The sequence below is a fragment of the Rhamphochromis sp. 'chilingali' genome (assembly GCF_963969265.1).
Source record: "Rhamphochromis sp. 'chilingali' genome assembly, chromosome: 11".
Taxonomy (NCBI): Eukaryota; Metazoa; Chordata; class Actinopteri; order Cichliformes; family Cichlidae; genus Rhamphochromis; species Rhamphochromis sp. 'chilingali'.
In genome coordinates, this window is record NC_137938.1 from 9752243 (window position 1) to 9772172 (window position 19930).

Sequence of the window (19930 nt, forward strand, 5' to 3'; positions counted from 1 at the left end):
TGTTAAAACCACAAAACCAGATACAAATTGAACTTAAGAATCCAACTTTATTCATGTTAAAGTGATAATTCAAATTTAATAAACAAAACACTTTATTTATCAGGCACAGAGAGCACCAGATGAGACAAAACATCAAAAAATCAACAACGCAAAAACGTCAATGCTATCTAAAATGACCAATCGCAAATTTATCCGAATCATAGCCAGGCTGTGTAGAGCTGTAGTCATCAGTGCAGAGGTTAAACAATAAAGGCGATAAGACATAAGTTAGCCAACACCCTCTATGTCCAGTCTGTAATAAATCAATAATGCATGAAATGAGTCCAGGTGAAAGCTCAGGGCCATGCAGAGATGTTTGAAGTTAGAAAGGGGCACGTAGAACCAGGCTGAATAACAACAACCCACATTCATCAAGAATCGAATATGGAATCGTATCATACTATATCACTGTCATTAGGTGTTGACAATGCAACGCAAACATGTTTTTCTTGATGGGTACAGCAGAGGTGGGACCAAGTCATTGTTTTGCAAGTCTCAAGTAAGTCTCAAGTCTTTATCCTCAAGTCTCAAGTCAAGTCTCAAGTAATGTCAGGCAAGTCAGAGTCGAGTCTCAAGTCACTGGTGTAAAAGTCCGAGTCAAGTCACAAGTCTGAAACTTTGAATTTCAAGTCCTTTCGAGTCTTTAAAAAAAAAAAAAAAACGAAAAAATAATGTTGCAGTTATGCTAAATGTAAATATTAGACCATGTAATTTTAAAATCTGTGTTTTTCTCAACACATGACAAAATAGTGAACTTAGAAAATATACACAAATTGTGAAATTGCACCTCTTTAAAATGCAGCTCAATTAAACCTAGCTCCTAGAATAATTTTCACCGACAGTTCTGTGATAAGCTGCATGTTATTCTTGGATGCGGTTGTAGGACCAGCTTTAAAATCGCATGACAAAAATATCATACACATTAAAAAAAACTGCATCACCAACGTAGCCTGGAAAACATTTGCTAGTTAGATGAAGTCAGCTATCTCATCGTAGCATATTTATATGCATATTTATAATCATACGGTTCTTGGAGTGAGTGCATACACTCGTGAAGTTTAGTAACTTCAGGTCACTGCAACAAGCCCAGGTACAGTTTACCGACGGATGGGTGCAGGACCTTGAAATGTACCGTGTAGAACGAAAGACCATCGTACGTATCATAAGTTTACCACTCTCACAAATCGTCGTCATAAATACACATTCCTTAACCGTTTATTAATAGGACCTTTGAGCTCAACGGTAATTAATTAGCAGTGGAAATAATTTCTGGTAGCATCACAGAAATGTAGCAGTGACAATAAGACTGTATGCTGTAATCGTACTGGGCAATTAGTGACACAAACCTGTTTTATCCTGTGAATAAAAGTATATGTTTTTGTCAATGTACCATAATAACAGAAGCGAAACGCAATATTGTGTCAAGACAATTCATTATTTATGCACAATAAACAAAGGAGCATAGCGCGACAATTTCTGTTCAGCGCCAGACTTGCTTGTAACCTATATCACCAATTATGTTATGAAAATGACGCATTAACTACTAAAAAACACTGACCTTCGTGTAAATGCTTGGAGCAGACTAACCTGTGAGCTGGAGTGTTCTGGGACGTTATATTTGGTCTTTGAATGGCTGCAATCCAGGCCATCCGTCGCGTCTTTGTTACTTCGGAAACATGGCTCGAACAATTTCTCTTCAACGACGTAATCCGATAACAACCGATCTCTTTACCCGTCGGCTTCCCATGGCTGTCATACAACCGGCTATTGCAGTTAATAATACAACGGCTTCTTGACATTTTTGTGTTTCTTTTTATCGCTGTGTAACTGATTTCAATTGAAAGCCTGCGTGCGCTAGTACCGCTTGCCACGAGTTCCCAGAATCCTTTGCGGTTCTACCCGTGAATGACGTCACATTTTCAATCTCTATATAATATGCATGTTAAATTTTATATTTGGGGTAAAATATCAAGTCTTTTCAAGTAAACCGGTTCAAGTCCAATTCAAGTCCCAAGTCATTGGTGTAAAAGTCCAAGTCAAGTCACAAGTCTTAGAACATTTTTTCAAGTCAAGTCTAAAGTCATAAAATTAATGACTCGAGTCTGACTCGAGTCCAAGTCATGTGACTCGAGTCCACACCTCTGGGGTACAGTGTTGCTGTTGAGGGGTTACTGCTGCTCCTGCTGCTGATAGTGCTGGAGGGCAGGGCTGTGTTGATCTGAGACTGTAGACATTTAAAGTCCATAGGAGAGATGGTCTCTGATTAAACAAGTGTTATGAGACAATAACACATGGAACCATAAAGCAACAAATTAAAAAAAAAAACTGTGGGAAATAAACTCTGCTCTCTTCCTCCTTCCATCTCCTCATCTCATCTATCTCTCCACTCCCTGTCCATCAGAGAACAAGGCACAATTTCCTGTTGCATTAATCTATTATTTAATTTTCCACACTTAACAACACCTAATCCATAATAAAGTAACGATAGAAAAATGTTATAGAACCAAAACAATTGTGTTTATTATTGTTTCTATACTTGAGTATCTCTGCAATGCAACAACTGGTACATGTGTTAATGTTACCTGTGCTCTTTGTAATCCAGCTGCTGAAGGATCCACTGCCTTTATCAGCCTCACACAGCTCATTCTGTCACTGTTTCCTGCTCCTGTCCTTTACAGGGCATGTCTGGACAATGTTATATCATGAGGAATAATCTAAAAAAATCTATACACATAAAACACACACGTGCACATACAGTGACATTTTAGACCTTTCTCCAGAATACTGTGTATACTATGGCCACAAGTTTTCATCATGTTGCTGATCCAGAATCCTTCCCTTATTATTTATTCCTAGTACTATAATAATAAAATAATAAGAATAAAAAATAAAGGAATAAATATAAAATAATGTATTTGTGAGGATTTTGTTTCACTATCCACTCTGTGCAGGCAGAAAGCTTATTAAATGTTTAAACTGTAGAGATACATTAATTCTGCTGCTGTAAAATCAGTATTTTGTCATATTTGAAATATTAATCTAATATATCTGTTTCTTAATGTAACTTTTTTAAAACAGTGTGTTTTTTAAATATCATAATTATAATCATCTATAATTATGTGGATATGCATATTAGATAGTTTTTAATGAAATATAAGCCCTGTAACTTACTTTAAAATTAAATATGTTCCCTAAAAAGGTGGCCAGAGCTACAGATCCATGACACCCTTACCCAGTTAGCTAGCAGCTAATGACACCACTACTTGTGCAGTTAATAAAAGGACAGGTAATGTTTTATCGCGCTGTTGCACACACAGCACGCTCATTTGTTTCAATTCGTCAGTTGCCACAAGACAACTTAACGTGTACGTAAAAACCTAATACTCCTGTGTGCTATAGACCATAGCGTGAGCTGTACATCCTATTTACTGGTTTCCCAATGAATTTGTGATTCCCCACAGCTCCGCACCGCCCAGGTGGCAAAAAATCTGGGCGCTCTTTGCGAGCTCGTTCCCAGCTCGTAACCAGCACGCTCTGCCGTCAAGGGCGAGCATTGGTTAATGGTAGTCATGTGTAAGCCAGATCCTTTTATTTAGCAAAATTGTGATTTGTAGTTAAATGTTACTGTTGAGGGGTACAGGCAGACTCCGCACATACACATAAAAGGGGCAGGTGCCCAAGCCCCCCCCCCCCCCCCCGCACGTGCCTGGTGCAGCTGCATAGTTGAATCCCAAAGATAATAATGTCTACATATTTTACTTTATTTTGACATTCATATAGAGCCATTATAATAGTGATAGCTCTGTGTTATGTTTTTGTTTTTCTGATATCAAAGTACTTTTGAGTTCAATTTGTGAGACTCCTTATCAACCAAGTCATAACGTAGCGCTGTCAGTCACACAGTCACAAATGTATTTATTTATTGAACCTGAGAAATAAAGCAAAACAAGTTAAAGTGAAATAAACTATCTGTTGACAGGAGATACAAACAAATGAGGTACTTTATATTACACATGCAGCTGATGTTTAAGACAGCAGAAAATAGCAGCGTGTGTGTCTCTGTGTGTGTGTGAAGGAGAACGAGAGGGAGACACCAACAGAGTAATTTATCTTGTTATGGCAGCAGTATTGGCTGTGAACGGCTCCAGCCAGCCATCTGACCTGCAAGGTACAGCTCAATGCAAAAAGCATTATGCTAGTTATATGTCTTAAATTCCATACTCAGTTATTGTTGCCATGGCTTTTGTTTTACTTTATTTTCTTATTCCGCACTGATAAGTTATAATTCCAAGTCTTTGAGAATCTATCTCTTGTTAGGTGTATGCGTGTGTCTCGAATGGACAAATACAAACACAAAGGACTCTCGTAATGTTGAAGGTAGTTTTAAAGTCACTCATTTGTCATCTTTTTAATTCTGTGTGTGGTCTTTACTGGGTCCTTCTCTATGGGATGCCACAAGGCCAGTGACAATGGGTGGTCTTTGCTGGTATATTAGAGGATGTAGTTGATTTTACCTAACTATGATGTGAGATCAAGTGCAGCTCTTTGAGATGAATCTCTGTGGAAAGTCATCACATAATCAACAGGGTGAGAACAAAACTATTAAAACAACTGGGGAGCTTCAGTGCAAAAGTAAGATATAAGCTATGAGAATATGAGCTACGGATGAAAATAAATATGAGCTGCATGTGCTGATTGTTCACAGATAACTGTGCATGTTTAACTTCTAGCCAGTCACGATACTTTCATATGCACGTCGTAGGACAATGGTGTCAAGCATAAGGTTTGGGGTCCTGAATTGGCCTTGCAAATTCACCAATCGGCCCCATAGGATGGCTTTGGAAAATATTAACTGTATTTTTACATTTTATAGCAATATAAAACATTTTAGAAAGCATTATAAAGATTTCATTTTATGGATTTAAAATAAATAAAGACCTCCAGCATTGGCCCTTCATACTGCACCAAAGTAATCAACTAAGACATGACAGAAAAGTTCCTGCATGTTCTAATAAAATGATATTTTCTGTCAATTATAATTACAGGACAGTCTGACCATTGAGCTACTTTCTGTAATTTTACACTTTTATTTCTTTAAATTTAAGTCCAAAGAGCTGCACTGACAGATTTCTTTCATTTACCACAGCAGAGATGTATTATTTAAATTGCACTTCTTTTTCTTACATTAAGATATGTCAAATGTGTAGTTAAACATCTTTACACTGACAGAAAATAGAGTTTCACAAGTCCGGTCCATGTCTTAGGGTATAGATACTGGAAGATACTGGCAGCAATTTGGCAACCTGGGACTATGAAATGTTAGTGAATTCAGTGGCTTTAGACACTGATTCATCCATTTGCTTAATTGCTTATCCATTTCAGCGTTGTGGGGGCTCGAGCCTATCCCAGCTGTCATAGGACAAGGGCAGCTAAGTAATTGGTGATGAGTGCATTACACATGGAGAGGGGCTTTATTTTAGTTCAGAGATTGTTTTTTAATGAGTCATCAAACAATGAGGAAAGCAATAAAAGAAATTTAATATCAATCTAAAAACCTTTCAGCTAGTCTGCTGATTTAAGCTTCAGGGGATAGACAGAGGATAGCAGGGGCAAGACTTTTTGTTGCATCCACCATTCATGGGTACAAAAACATATATAATCAAAAAAGATATTAAAAATGCTAAATCAGCACTACAAGATAGCCGATTATTTCAAGATTGTTATTCCACAAATGTGTTCCCTAACCAAATGCTTTTTAAATGTGCTTGGTCAAAAGTGCTCAGGCTGCAAGCAAACTATAAAAAGAAACTCTTAAATAGTTAAAAACACATTTGTCTGTTTATCATGAGTGCAAAATACAGTGAATGACAAGTAAACAGCGAATATCTGCTTCCTGCAACTGTCAACCCGATTATTCCGATTTCACGGAATCCACTGTTAAGAAGGGAAGAGTGTATCAGTCTTTAGCCTGAAAATCAGTCATTGCTTTAGGAAATCCAGCCACCCAGAAGGTGAGTGACTGACATCTTTTCTGCACACACAAACACACACTGGCCTTCATTCATTCCCTAAACACCAATGTTAACCTGAACTGAAACCACTAAATGCCACAGAATGTCGGCAAAATGTCTGCACCTTAGAGGATTTCATCATCTTTTATATCATAAAAGTGTAGCACTCACACACCCTTCATGTCCAGTGAAGTGTGCAGAACAGAGGATGAGAACAGAAAGTCGTTCTACAGTAAAGCGGGCGCGTACGCGTCAGCTGATGAATGGTCTCTGACACTTGAATATGAACTTTGTCAAACTCCACATTAGCTGTAGCTTGTTTGTGTGGCTTTGTGCATGCATTTAGACGTGGACACATGCATTTGTAGTCCCGTGGCTTAAAACTGGCTTAAGTAATGTGAAAGAGCAAAGTAGTTCACGTAATTGTGAATAATGCGGACACTAATAGTCTAGTTTATTCCTGTCCTTCAGCATGATGCTGCCCTCTTTGCTCATTAACTGTGTGACCAGTTGAATTTCACGGTTCATGGCTCTGGCAGTGGTTTCCTCTAAGGAGGCAGTTTTAGCTCACAGGCATCCGACACTCAGCTCAGACAGGGTAATTTAAGTGCATGGATGCTTTTAGACTGGTTTTATTAGAAAATACATACACAAAAGAACTCATTGTGACTGATTAGTAAGTAAAAAGATTGCAGATTGTTGATGCACTCTTCTGGAACATTCACACTCAAGGGAGTCAGATGTTTTCTACTCTGGCTGATCATTACCTGTGACAGTGCTGCACTTAAAATCAGCAGCTCCATTTGACGTCTGTGTAGCTATTTGTGTGTTTGGGCAGCCCTGCAAAATGGTAAACTCTGTGTAGTGCTCCATATAATGTGGTGTGAGTGATTTCAGGCACGCCGCCAAAGCATTTCTAATGCAACCAATTATCTTTTTGCCCATTCAGCTCCATGTAACCATCAGCAAGACGTCTGTGAAGGTGGTACTGGATTGCTCAGTGGTTGGGGAGAAATACATTAATGCAGCTGGTAACATCACCACCGATGGAATGGAGGTCCTCGGAAGGACGGTTCGATCCAGAGGTAGACAAGACAGCTCTGCTCCGGTTAGTATGAATACTTGTTTGGATCAATGTAAAAAGGAAGCATTGACTACAACGTGTATTAACAAATGCAGATGTAGGTTTTGTTTCAAGACAGCAGCCGATAGGATGACTTGAAAAATGAACAGGCAAAGGTAAAGTTGCTTCTTGCTAGAGTTATTTTACAATCTGTTTCAAATTACCAGAAATGACCAGGCACCTGAGTGAGTGAGTGTGTGTGCGTGTGCATGTGTGTGTGCATAATTATGGCCTGTTAAGTGGCAGCCATAAATATTCACAACCATTTCATTAAGTCACTCAGTAGGAGTTCATTTTATTTATTGCAAGTGGAAATGCACAAAGTGCTTTATATATTCTGTGTTAGCTGTTCTCTACCCATTAAATAGCACAGGCACTCAAAAAAAAGAGCTTTTGGCAGACACAGTGAGGGATGAAGGTAAGATAACCTGGGCGTTTGGAAATACTAAGTATTTCCAAACGCCCAGTAGTAAATGTATACTACTGAGCTTTTCCAAAGAAAAATATTAGCTGATAAATGCTCTTTAATTATATTTTCTCTACCTAACAGATTGTTCTCCACTGCCAGTGAAGAAAATGGCTATTTATTTAAAAAATGTCTACTGGCTTGCCAACAGTATTTGCAAAAAGCACGTGAAAATGGAACTTGTTGTACAGAAGAATCAATTTAGTCTAACAATTCTATGTTTTAAGTGGCAACAAATTGAACTGGAAACAATTGTAAACATGTTCGTGTTCATAATTAACTTTGTGTTTAGTTGATTTAAAGGAGTACAAGTGTAACAGAATAAAATCGTACGCTCACTGGGTGCTTCATTAGTTACACCTTGTTAGCAACCGTTTCAACCCCGATTTGTCATCAGAGTTGCCTTAATTCTTTTTGGTACAGATTCAACAAGGCGCTGGAAATATTCCTCACAAATACTGGTCCATGTTTACATGACAGCTTCGCAAAGTGATTTCAGATATGTCAGCTGCACATCCGTGATGTGAATGATGTAGTGACTGTGGAGGCCAGCCGAGTATTACTAGGTAGGCTGTGGTCATGTAAATGATGCCCTGTTTGTACTTAAGGGCCCAAAGTGTGTCAAAAAATATCCCTTAGAAATTGAGACTCATCTGACCAGCTAATGTTTTTCCAATATTCCCATTTTAGTGAACTAGTGATAACTGCAGCCTCAGTTTCCTGTTCTTAGCTGACAAGAGTGACGTGTGGTGCGGTCTTCTGCTGCTGTCCCCCATCTGACATGCAGATTTGACTCGCTTTACCTTCAGAGCTTTACCAATCTAAGCTCTTCCTTAAACTGGTTGTAATGAGGGGTTATTCGAGTTACTGTTGCCTTCCTATCAGCTTAAAGTAGTCCAGCTGTTCTCCTCTAACCTCTGGCATCAACGAGGTACTTTTTACTCAGATACACACTCACTGGATGTTTTTTTCTATTTTGGACCATTCTGTGTAAACCTTAGGGATGGTTATGCTGGAACATACTAAATCATCAGCTTGCAAAATACTCGGACCAGCCTGTCTGGCACCAACAACCATGCCACATTCAAAGTCACTTAAATCACCCTTTTTTCCCATTCAAATGCACCACTTGAACTTCAGCAGGTCATCTTAACCATCTCTACATCCCTAAATGCATGGAGTTACTGCCATGCATTTGATTAGATATTTGCTTTAACGAGCACTTGAACAGGTGGACCTAATAAAGGCTCTGGTGAGGGTATAAAGAGACATGTAGCATTTGTCAGTGAGCTCAAATTATGAAATGAAAATGGGTCAAACCCCCAAACGATTCACAGCAAATCCGTATCTTTTGGTCTTAACATTAGTTCCAGCTTTACTGTAAGAACACAGGCTCTTAAATTCCAAGACCCCCTGCGGTGCTGCAATAGAAGCACTACATATATAATTACAAGCTGTGCCACATCAGCAGCAGGGGAGCGCTCCTGTCTTTAGGAATGAAAAACCTTTGAGCCAAGTTTTTACTTACTGTCATACATTTTCCCAATAAATTGAACTGCATATGGTATTATTTATCATCTGATGATATTATGTAAATAAGGGTGTTGGGTATCTTTTAAATTAAATGTAATTTAACTGATTTTTGTTTAATGACCTTAAGACTTTTATCAGCTGATCTGAAAACAAATGTGCATCCCATCATTATAATTGACAAAGTAAATCTGATGATTATAGGAATAATGCAACAGTGTAAAGAAATACAGTTTTCTACTATATTCAGCATGAACTCGGTGTCCTAGATGAAACTGCTTTATTTATTTATTTTTAAGTTTAAGTGAGGGTTTCCGAAAATATAGGTTGTCTCTGATTGTATATGCATTACACTGGAAACAATGTTGACGAAGTTTGAGGTATTGGGAATGTCAACACTGCTTTTCTAATAAAATAAACAGTGTACGGGAGCAGAGCCCCTCTTAAGTTTTGATGATAAAATTTCGAAATGAATCAGACATAAGCCAGGGACATAATTTATAGCCAGGCCAAGACTAGCGGATCATTGAGAACATCCAGTTTGTTTATTAAAGCAATCAGCTAGACTCCATATATCTGTCTTCCAGCACATTTCAGCTTGTTATTAAAGCTCATAAGCAGCCAAGCTGTCTGTCTTCTTGCTTCTTATCAACACAGAAACACAGCATTACAAAAAATCCTGGGTAATATTCAGTTTCTAATGCAACTTTTCTTTTAATTCAGCATTTTATTTACCTAATGTACATCGCAACTGCAGTATTAATGCAGAGGTTATGTGTATATCCATATGTACTCATACATGCACATGTGTTTACAGTTCCAGCTCCAGATGTTTGACATTATCTGCAGTACTTCCTGGGCCAGCAGAGATAAGTGTTGTGAGCTGCCAGCATTGGTAAGTAACATTTCTCCCTCTACTTAAACCTACTCTATGAGATAATTTGGTACGTACCTGATCTCTCTTCTTCTGTGCATTATTCACAGAATATTAAAACTCGATATAAATAAAGTGATAAGTATGGTTCCAATCAAAGCCAAAATGCTCATTCAATTAATTTAGTTTAATGTGAAAGAAATTCTCTTAATGAGACCAGTTGCGTATTATGCATATACAAAAAGTCACAAAAAGTGTGTGTCTGCCTTTATGGTAGCACCAATCAATTAACGCCCCAGGCATAAAATGTAATCCACTGAGCAAACACTAAGATCCTTATTAATTGCACACCTGTACAATAGGGTTCAAAATGCAATGTCTCAACGTACTAACCAATTTCTCCGAGGCCTGAGTGTTATCAACACATCACTGGGTAATAAAATGCATGGCAGTTACTGTCATGAGTGCGGAAACTCGCAATGTCTGAAAAATTAAATACATTCAAAAATTAAATAAATTCAAGGTGATGAACTGCATTGACTTGTTTATTTTCAGTGTGATGTTTTTAAGCTAAGTTGCACAGCTAACACAAAAAAGTCAACTCTTACTGTAATGCACACAATGTGTTTCTTTGGCTGCCAACTCCCCCTACATGATCAGGAGTTGAGCAGCCAAACTTGGCAGGTAAGTAGATATTATGATATCACCATGTTGCCTAGTAACTACCTTGCAACAAAGGCCTGTTTTTAGCAGAGCCCTTGAGTAAGTCGGAGTCTGTCGGCAGGGGTTCAGAATTCGGGTCTTCACATGGGTCATGTAGCCTTCAGTGCTAGTGGTTAGCTGGCAATTAAAATGTGTGCTGGGGCTGGGACCCAGCGTTTTGAGCTTATTTTGTATTTCTAAAGACAGGTATGGTTTAGCGAACGTAATGTCCTTATGTAAGCGGGCTCCTCTATACACAAGAAGAATGAAATGAAAATCCCAAGACTACTAAATTCATGATTTTTTTTTTTACTGATTTTTTTGAGTGTTTGCATTTTCAAATATGCTCCATACTCATTACATACACATTCAAAAGTACAGATTACTCAATGAAAAAGTAGGCATGCAAAAAAGTATTGATTACTCCGTCGTATTGAAGTATATTTTTGAAAATAACTTTATTTAAATGCACTTTGTAAGGACATTGTTTGCATTTACAGTTTGTAAATAATTATGCAGTTGTGTAGCAATAATAAAGAAAAGAGTTTATGCTGCATTTAAACTGAAAATACATTGTTTTTGACTTTTTTAAGAGGAAAGATATGTTTTTCTGTTAGAAAAAGATGCAATTTTAGCTGGTTTGTCCAAAGAACTCCAAAGTATGATATGAGATTTGTGGAATATGAAAAATATTAGTTTTACTGGGCTGTAAATTTAACACGGATCCAAACACCTAAGACAAACTGGCCAACGATAGCATGTATTACAAGTGTTATCTGTTTTTTTCCGGCAAAGTCTAAGCCTGTTTATGTGTGTTTTTAGTGCAGCTCAAGCCTGACCTGAATATTGACCAAAGAGACTGCACACACATTCTGTGAACTGTCTTTTCAGAGAGTTGAAGAGCAGTGCCCTCCCATGCCTCATGCCTGTACCTGCTCTCAGGACAGTAAAGGACCTCCAGGACCATCTGGACCACCTGTAAGACGATATTTATACACATTTACTCTTTAATGTAGTTACTTAAACACTCATACTCTGCCTTTTATGAACAAATCACTCCGATGTGGCAATCCTTTAAAAGTTTCCTCTGCTCTCTGTGCTTTTTATCCTTCTTTGTGTTGTTAGAAACTCAATTGAACTCTTTCTTTAGATCAGTTACTCATTCGCTTCATCTAGTCTCTCAAGACTCTCATCAACTAGAAAATTCTACAGAAGTAAAGAAAAAGTGTTTGGATGGTCATTAGTGGACACTGCTCGTAATGTCAAAGTCAATCCAACATTTTCAATGTGAACATACTTCGACTGAATTAATTTTAGTTACGGTCAGTGCTTTTCTCAAGACCAGTCTTAAAGTTATTGTCGATTTTACTCCACATAGAACTTCTATTCAGCAAGATGTTAATTTTGGGACTGAGACCTTAAATTTACCAGGGAAAGGTTAATTGATTTCTGCATAATCATACTTTTGCAATCAAATTTGTTACCTCCTGCTTCACAGTTCAGATACAGAAGCTTAGTCTAACTATAGTTTATGACAAAATCACAAAGACCAGAGCAAAAGACATCTAAATATGTAATATATCACAGTGTGAATAAACTCTAGATGGAACAGGGTGAATATATCCAGCAACACAAAAGGACATGATATCAAAGGGTAGATAAAAGTGCTTTTAGAGTCTACCCTGTGTTTTGTGACATATACACAATAACAAGTCTTTTTTCTTTTCATCAATTAATGCCTGAAGACACTTTTCCATTTCTTAGAGGCATTTTCTCTGGGGTGGCTGAATGTTAGAAAGAGTTGGGGTGTACATGCCAAACAGTTGTATTCCTCTCACGCAATCGCAGATTGTACCAGAATGAGGTCGGGAGATGAGAGCGACTAAATGAGCTAATTTGCAGCCCGAGACTTTTTGTCTAAATTCTTCTTTTTCTCTCTTCACCACTTTCATTTGCGCTATCGCTCCTTAAGTTCTCTCTCTTTGTCTTTGTCGGCACCTTTGGGTAGCGGAGCAGGAGAGGGGTGTAGATCCACACTGGTATAGTTTGAGAAAGTAATTATTGGGCGACTCCATTTATCACAGCCAAGTAAAATTCCCCCCTATGTTTTTTTCCTTGTCCAACGAGCCAGATCTGCTTTCTCATTGGTAGGGTTATATCCACAGGTCACAGCTCTCTCCCTCTGGATTTGTTAAACCTCCAGTTCTATAACAGAGGAAAGCTCTATGTTGTATAAAATATTCACATTTTATGGGGAAACTACCAAAGAATTGAAATTTCTCATGTAATATTTAGGATTACATATTGTTCTCTGTGTTTCTTTCATGTTTTCTATATACAGTCTCTTTTGCTTCTTCTGTTTTCCAGAGATTAATATAGCATAGAAAATACCTTAGCTTCTCACTTTTCATTGTTTTTCTCTGTTTTATTTATTTTACCTCCTCCTCCTGCTTGGGGCTCTTTCTCTCATTTTATTGTCGTTTTATGCCTCTCTGTAACTGTTTCTGTCGCTCTGTCTGTGTCTGTTACTCTCGCCCACATTGAATGGGCTTCTTAAATCACATTTTAACTGCAGGATATGGGAATAGATGAATGGCGTGATGGCGAAATCATAGCTGCTTTTGTGCTAAAACTACACACTGTAGTCACTGGGATTTAGAGAAAGGATGAAAAATTATCACAACTCCCCTTGTTAAAAACGATATAACGGTCGGTTCACGTGTATGTGAAAACAGATTTACTCTTCTGTTGTTGCAGTGCTAACACTTTGTTCTCTCAAAAAAAGGGGGGGGGGGGGGGTGTTAAGCTCAATCAAATAAAGCTGTAAAATAAACGTGTATCAGGTAGATGGATACCTGATACAGCGTCTAATACTACAGTCACATTGGGGGGGACACAGTAGTTGAAGATTACAGTTCAACTAAAATTAATGCAACTGTGTGAAATGAATTTGCAATCTAGTTGCATTTGAAATGGTTGCATTAAAGATGGGGAACAGGTCTGCAATCACTGGCACTCGGTTGCTTCTTACTAAAGCAAGCGAGCACCAAACGGGACTTTGGTACAAAGATGGCAATAAAAAGGTGGTAAGATGGCGTTTGTCAGCCATCAGTTTGCGATTAAATGGGATCAAGTAGGCAGTTACATTTAGTCTAAATTGGTGAACATCGTAAATCTGTTGCCATCTACATACACATACATTTACACTAAACATATTATTAACACTGTAACTACTTACATTCAGAGTCCAGCCACAGCCTCTTACACTTGAAATAGAAGTTCCGAAATTCCTCCTCAAATAGTGACGTAGTTGCTGCAGGATGGTGATTTCATTGCATTTCATTAAAGATGTATGCTGTGCATTCCACCCTGTAAAAAGAACAGTTCCTTAAAAAACTAAAATTACTGTGACATTCATCCTCAACAATGAGTGGATGTAAACTTCTGACCACAACTGTACTGGGGCTATAAACCAGAATACAGGCAGTGGGTAACCAGTCCAGTCGAATCTTCTCTTGCAATTAGACATCTTGCAGAGATGTTGCATATCCTGGCAGACTTACTTAGACTGATTTCAAGTGAGCCTGTAGATTGTAAATGGTAAAGCGCTTTACTGGGTCCTAAGGACCCCAAAGTGCTTTACACTATACACAATCATCCACCCATTCACACACTGGTGATGGTAAGCTACAGTGTAGCCACAGCCGCCCTGGGGCGCACTGACAGAGGCGAGGCTGCCGGACACTGACCATCACCAGTAGGCAACGGGTGAAGTGTCTTGCCCAAGGACACAACGACCGAGACTGTCCAAGCCGGGGCTCGAACCGGCAACCTTCCGATTACAAGACGAACGCCCAACTCTTGAGCCACGATCGCCCCTGATTGTATCAGTCTGTGTTTATAAATTAGATGCTAATTATTTGCAAGACTTTGCTAATCTGTCTGAGAGTGACTGTAATAAGTCCAAGTTGGACCACAGTCGTTAGAAACAGGTTGACTACCATCAAATAACCATTGCAATTAGCTAGCGATTAAAAGTGGTCACCTAGAAGTTGAATATTTTGCACACTGGGATAATTGTAGAAAAATATTAAATGGGTAATTTCAGTAATGTCATGAAAACAAAAACAAGGAGCCAAATAAGAAACTGTAATAGCAGAAAGAAAGTTTTTGTAATAAGCAGAAAATGCACTTTTGTCTGCTGTATTTTTCCAGTGTGCAGACTACGGACGTAATCACTCACAACAACGCTGAGCCTTTCTTCCTCAGAGTAATTTTTATGTTTGCATTCACTGCCAGATGTACGTCTTTTCCTGCCTCACGCAGCAGCAGACCTCTTCACATTTCAGCATTTCAAATACTATTGATTGGCGGAGCTGAACTGCAATCTGTGCCGTCTGATTTGGCACAGACTCAACTTAACGCTGAACGTCAGTCAACAATCAATCTAAAATAAGGAAAACAAGACATGCTCAACCTGCCATGTCTGTTTGTTCAAAATGAATAGTGCCCATGCTGTTTGAGATCCAAGCATTATTTAAAAAATGTAAATTTCCCTTCGGCATAAAATTGCTAAGTTGAACAATAATTGCTCCGTTTTTTCCACATTCATTAAAGTCTCGTGGAAAAATCCAAATGTAATTACATGTGCTGTTACTGTTGGAAGCTCATTTCAGTTTCTCTGCAGGTTTTTCCGTGCCTCCAGCAAGTGCTCTGATTGTTTAGAAGAATCCATTAAAACAACAGAAATACATTTTTGAACTGATGAACAGGCCCAGTCATTTTAAGTACTACTTTTCCCCTGATGTGATTTTACAAAGACACAGTCGTCATAGGCCCATTTCACCATTGATTCAAAGTATTTCAAAATAATTCTAGGGGTCATTGGTCATTGTCATCATTCCTGTCCTACCTGACAAAATGAATGTGCCAGTTCAAAGCTTCATGTTGGGATATTGGCTGTCATCTGTAGGTTTTTTTGTTAATAGAGTTGTGGCCCAGGAGCAAACCTTTGGCTGTCTAACAATGAGTATTCCTCCACATCGAAAACTAAAAACACACTGGAAAAAACCCTTTTGATTTGGTTAACTTGATCTGCTGTTACATTCGCCTTTATTAAACTTTGATTATGGTTTTGTTAACTAATTGAGCCTGTAAATTCTGTCACTTTACGTTTAAGTACATAATCCAAGACCAGCACACACATAAGGAATCCCTGCAGAGAGCACTGACTACATCTAAAAGAGACAATATATCCTACGTCTACCAATTAAAGCAAACTGATTGGTGTTGACTTCCAATTGATAGAAATTATCGAAAAGAAAATGACCTCTTGTTTTTACCACATCTGCATGTCTCTTCTCATATTCCTCCCACCCTTGTCTCGTCTGGTTAAATACTTCAGGAACTACCTAGTTGCCCCCAGCTTCCCAAGGCAGACCTAGTTAAGAAAACACAGGAAGGGGATATATCCCAAATGGGCCAATGATTAGCAGATGTGTGTTGCCTGTCCCTGGATAAACCTCGAGAAGGGTCAGCCCGAGGTTTATGGCTTTAGATTCTCGCTGTTAGTCACAGATGCAGCGTAATAAAGTGTAGAGCTCACAGGAGCAGTTTACAGCATTATGATCAGCGCTGGCTTCTCTCCATGAGCCTCACAATCCATTCATATGAAAGACACGTGGCGTTCTACGTTTAGCATATTTTTAAACATAAACCCCAGTTTCCATGTTTTAGTGGAAGTCTTGATACATTTACAGTCTTACAGCCCATGTTTTTTTCTTATTTCTGTTATTACCGTGTGTCTCTGGTGTTTGTTTCAGGGTGGTCCAGGCATACGAGGAGCCAGAGGAGACAGAGGCGAGCCAGGAGTGACGGTTTGTAAAATGCTCTTAAATTCTGGGACACTATTGTCCTGCTACAGTCTTGAACATTTACTGTATTTCACACGGTTAAGGCATGAAAAATGTTCCACAGTGGGAAAGCAGAATTGCTGCATGAGTTAAAAATAATGTTGAGACTGGATTTTGCCAGACGAAATTTTGGTGTGTTGTGGCAAGGAGCAGGTGGGAAATGGCTGCGAGTACGGCAGCCAGCATAAATGGGCATAATTTCTGTGATTTTTACAGAGGGATAAATTGAGCCTTGAACTTTGAAATATGTTTCTTGGATGACATCTGACCCCTTTAGTAGAGCCTTGTGATTTCACCTGTCACAGTTCAGTCAGACTGAAGTCTGCATGAACGAAATGAAGGTGGATCAGTTTGCAAAAGCCAGTGAGTTTGTCTCTCACAGTGTAATAAATTTAAATGGATGCCCGGATCATTTGTTTATTTTTGTGTGGTATTCTGCACGTGGTGGTCCACACCAGTGGGTCCAAGAACAAAGCAACCATCGCCTTCTGTTTAATGACACATTCAGTGATGAAAGTGTAAAATATCGGACTTTGAAAGAGTTTCAACAGCATTCAGGTTACATACCCGTAGTTTAAAGGAAGCTGATATTTGCAAGGGTATATCTCACTTGTCTAGTTTACCTCCACTCGCAGCCATCCTGACTGACTGTAATGTTTGGATCTGCTCTGGTTTTGGTATGGTCATCTGTTCCAAACTTTTACTAAACATCCAGCTGCAGCAGTCGCTACAGATCCTGATCCTGGTGGAAATTTCTCTGAACAAAAACTCCCATGAGTGAAATTTAATCTTAGAAAAAAGTTCTGACGCTTTTTCTTCTTTGAAGGAGGCGACATTGGTGCTGCAGCTTGTGTTGAAAACCACACTACTGTCAGTCAGGGAAATAAGGTTGTATATCGCAACCATATGTCCCACTTTTTTACCTCAGCGACAGCACGTCAAGTGCGACACATGAAGTGTCCCACAAATAAAAAACCCCAAACAACATATAGTCAGTAATGACTGTATGTGATGTGTTTCATGGGTGCAATGGACTACCTAGTGCAAGTAGTCCATTGTGTTAGCTATGAAGAGAGATGTGGATTTCTGTACTGCAGGCACACACACACACACACACACACAGTAGAGGATATTAATATACAGTGCTGTGCAAAGGTCTCGATTCACCCCTTATTTCTTCAGATTTTGTTTCCAAGGAGCCAGACTGAAGTGCTATTTTTTCACAACACATTCTCACTCCCAAAGCATAACATTTTACGCTAGGTGACAAATCGTCAATATGTTACACTTCCGGGCACCCAACACATCCCTAGATTACGAGATCGGAAAAAATGAGGAAACATGAGAACCATTTGGAATGAATCCACACATGTACATTCATTTTACTTAAATCACTTTGGAAAACACTATTAAAGTTTAGACTTAGAGACTTAGAGAGCTGTTAAGTGCTGGTTAAGGTTAGGGATAAGGTTAGGGCTGGAGTACATGGCTGGAACATGTATTACAACAGGATCATTCTACTGGAGTTCATCCATAACCCGGCACGTAGCATACGCAGACGGTCACCTTTCGTGTTCCTTAGGAACGCCGTGGGACTTGACCAATCAAAATTATATTAGGCCTCGGTAGTGAGAGCGGGCTATTTTTTCAGAGGAATTTTTACAAACTCTAGTTTTGCCTTCTATACTGTATTTACATGTATGTTTGCATGTGTTTCAATAACTTATTGCACTTTTTCCCTGTTTTTCTGGCAAAATATAAAGAAATGATTGGTGGATGAAGACTTTCCCACAGTACCGTATTCCTGCTCGATCAGTCTTACATCATTCGTACATCTGTGTCATCAGTATGCTCCTCCCTTGTCACGGCTGGGGGAGGGAGCCGTGTGGTGTGGAGGAAAAGGAGGACCCAAAATGCAGCAAACTGATGATACGAATGACGTTTTATTTACAGGGTGGTAGTGGCAAAAACAGGCAATGAAGCACGAGTAATTACAAACGGAAACCTAAACTGGGAGAAACTAAAGAGCAAACCTGAAATCTTACAAAACGGAGAGCGGAGCAGAGAGACGCAGACCAAGGACCAGGATACCAAGAAACACAGACGAGCCGACAACGAACACAGACCGACACCCACTATATACACACACACACACACACACACACACACACACACACACACACACACACACACACACACACACACACACACACACACACACACACAAGGTAATCGGGTAATCGCACACAGGAGGGAAGAACAGCTGATCTGAATACACATGATGACTGGAGGACACAAGCTGAACACAATGACAACAGACACAGACTTTCAGAACAAAACAGGAAATCTAGAACCCGAACCGGACACAAGGGGGGAGGACACAGAATAACTAGAACAGAGGGAAATAATCACAAAACACAAAACGCTGGGTCAACGACCCAGGACCATGACAGTACCCCCCCTCCAAGGGCTGGCTCCAGACAGCCCAAAACAAAAACAGACGACCAACCCAGGGCGGGCGGCGGGGGCCCAGGACGGAGGGACCAACACAAGCTCCAGCGAACCGAGAGAATTGTCCAAAACAAAAACACACATGCTGGAGCACGAGAACAAAACACAGTTCAGGAGGCCGGCCCGGAGGCTGACAACTCAGAAGTCCAGGACAGTTCATCTTCTGAGGCCGGCCACGTCGGCGACGTAGATCCATAAGCCGACCGAGCGGAAGGCAGCGGTGGCGGAGTGGAGGCAGTTCAGGGGGCCGACCGTGCACACGGCAGTGGCGGCGACGGGGAAACCGTTCAGGCGGCCGACCGTGCGGACAGCAACGGCGGCGACGAGGAAACCGTTCAGGCGGCCGACCGTGCGGACAGCAATGGCGACGATGACACAAGTCTGGAGGCCGACCGCGCGGAAGGCAGCGGCGGCGTCTAGGAGGTCGTCCATATTGACGATGACGCTCCACCAGCGGCCTGGTAGATGACCGCCGATGTCGAGGCGGCAGTTCGGGACCCGAAGGTGGCGTGGCCGTCGCAGCACCAGACGAGACCGAAGCAGCGGCTGGTCCAGGCGCGGCTGAAGCTGAAGCGGAGGCTGGACCAGGCGCGGCTGAAGCTGAAGCGGAGGCCGGACCAGGCGCGGCTGAAGCTGAAGCGGAGGCCGGACCAGACGAGGCTGAAGCAGAGGCCGGACCAGGCGAGGCAGATGACGAGGCTGCAGGCGAGGCAGATGACGAGGCTGCAGCCGGGCCAGGCGAGGCAGATGACGAGGCTGCAG

The 19930-nt window shown here is 40.2% G+C and overlaps 1 protein-coding gene and 1 long non-coding RNA gene across 6 annotated transcripts in view; one reads left to right on the forward strand and one right to left on the reverse strand.

Annotated features, from left to right (window-relative positions):
- Positions 1-19930, forward strand: part of col14a1a (collagen, type XIV, alpha 1a) — a 169455-nt gene that overhangs the window by 106008 nt on the left and 43517 nt on the right. For all 5 annotated transcript variants that reach the window (XM_080895344.1, XM_080895342.1, XM_080895343.1 and 2 more), the window contains 4 exons: positions 7000-7158; positions 9987-10064; positions 11637-11723; positions 16568-16621. In XM_080895344.1, coding sequence (XP_080751470.1) covers positions 7000-7158; positions 9987-10064; positions 11637-11723; positions 16568-16621 — 378 coding nt within the window. The remainder of the gene's footprint in view (positions 1-6999; positions 7159-9986; positions 10065-11636; positions 11724-16567; positions 16622-19930) is intronic.
- Positions 11619-16198, reverse strand: LOC308404994. Its single transcript, XR_013973246.1, has 3 exons — positions 16075-16198; positions 13984-14114; positions 11619-11721 (listed from the first exon to the last, which is right to left on the reverse strand). It is a non-coding gene; the product is annotated as an uncharacterized lncRNA (long non-coding RNA).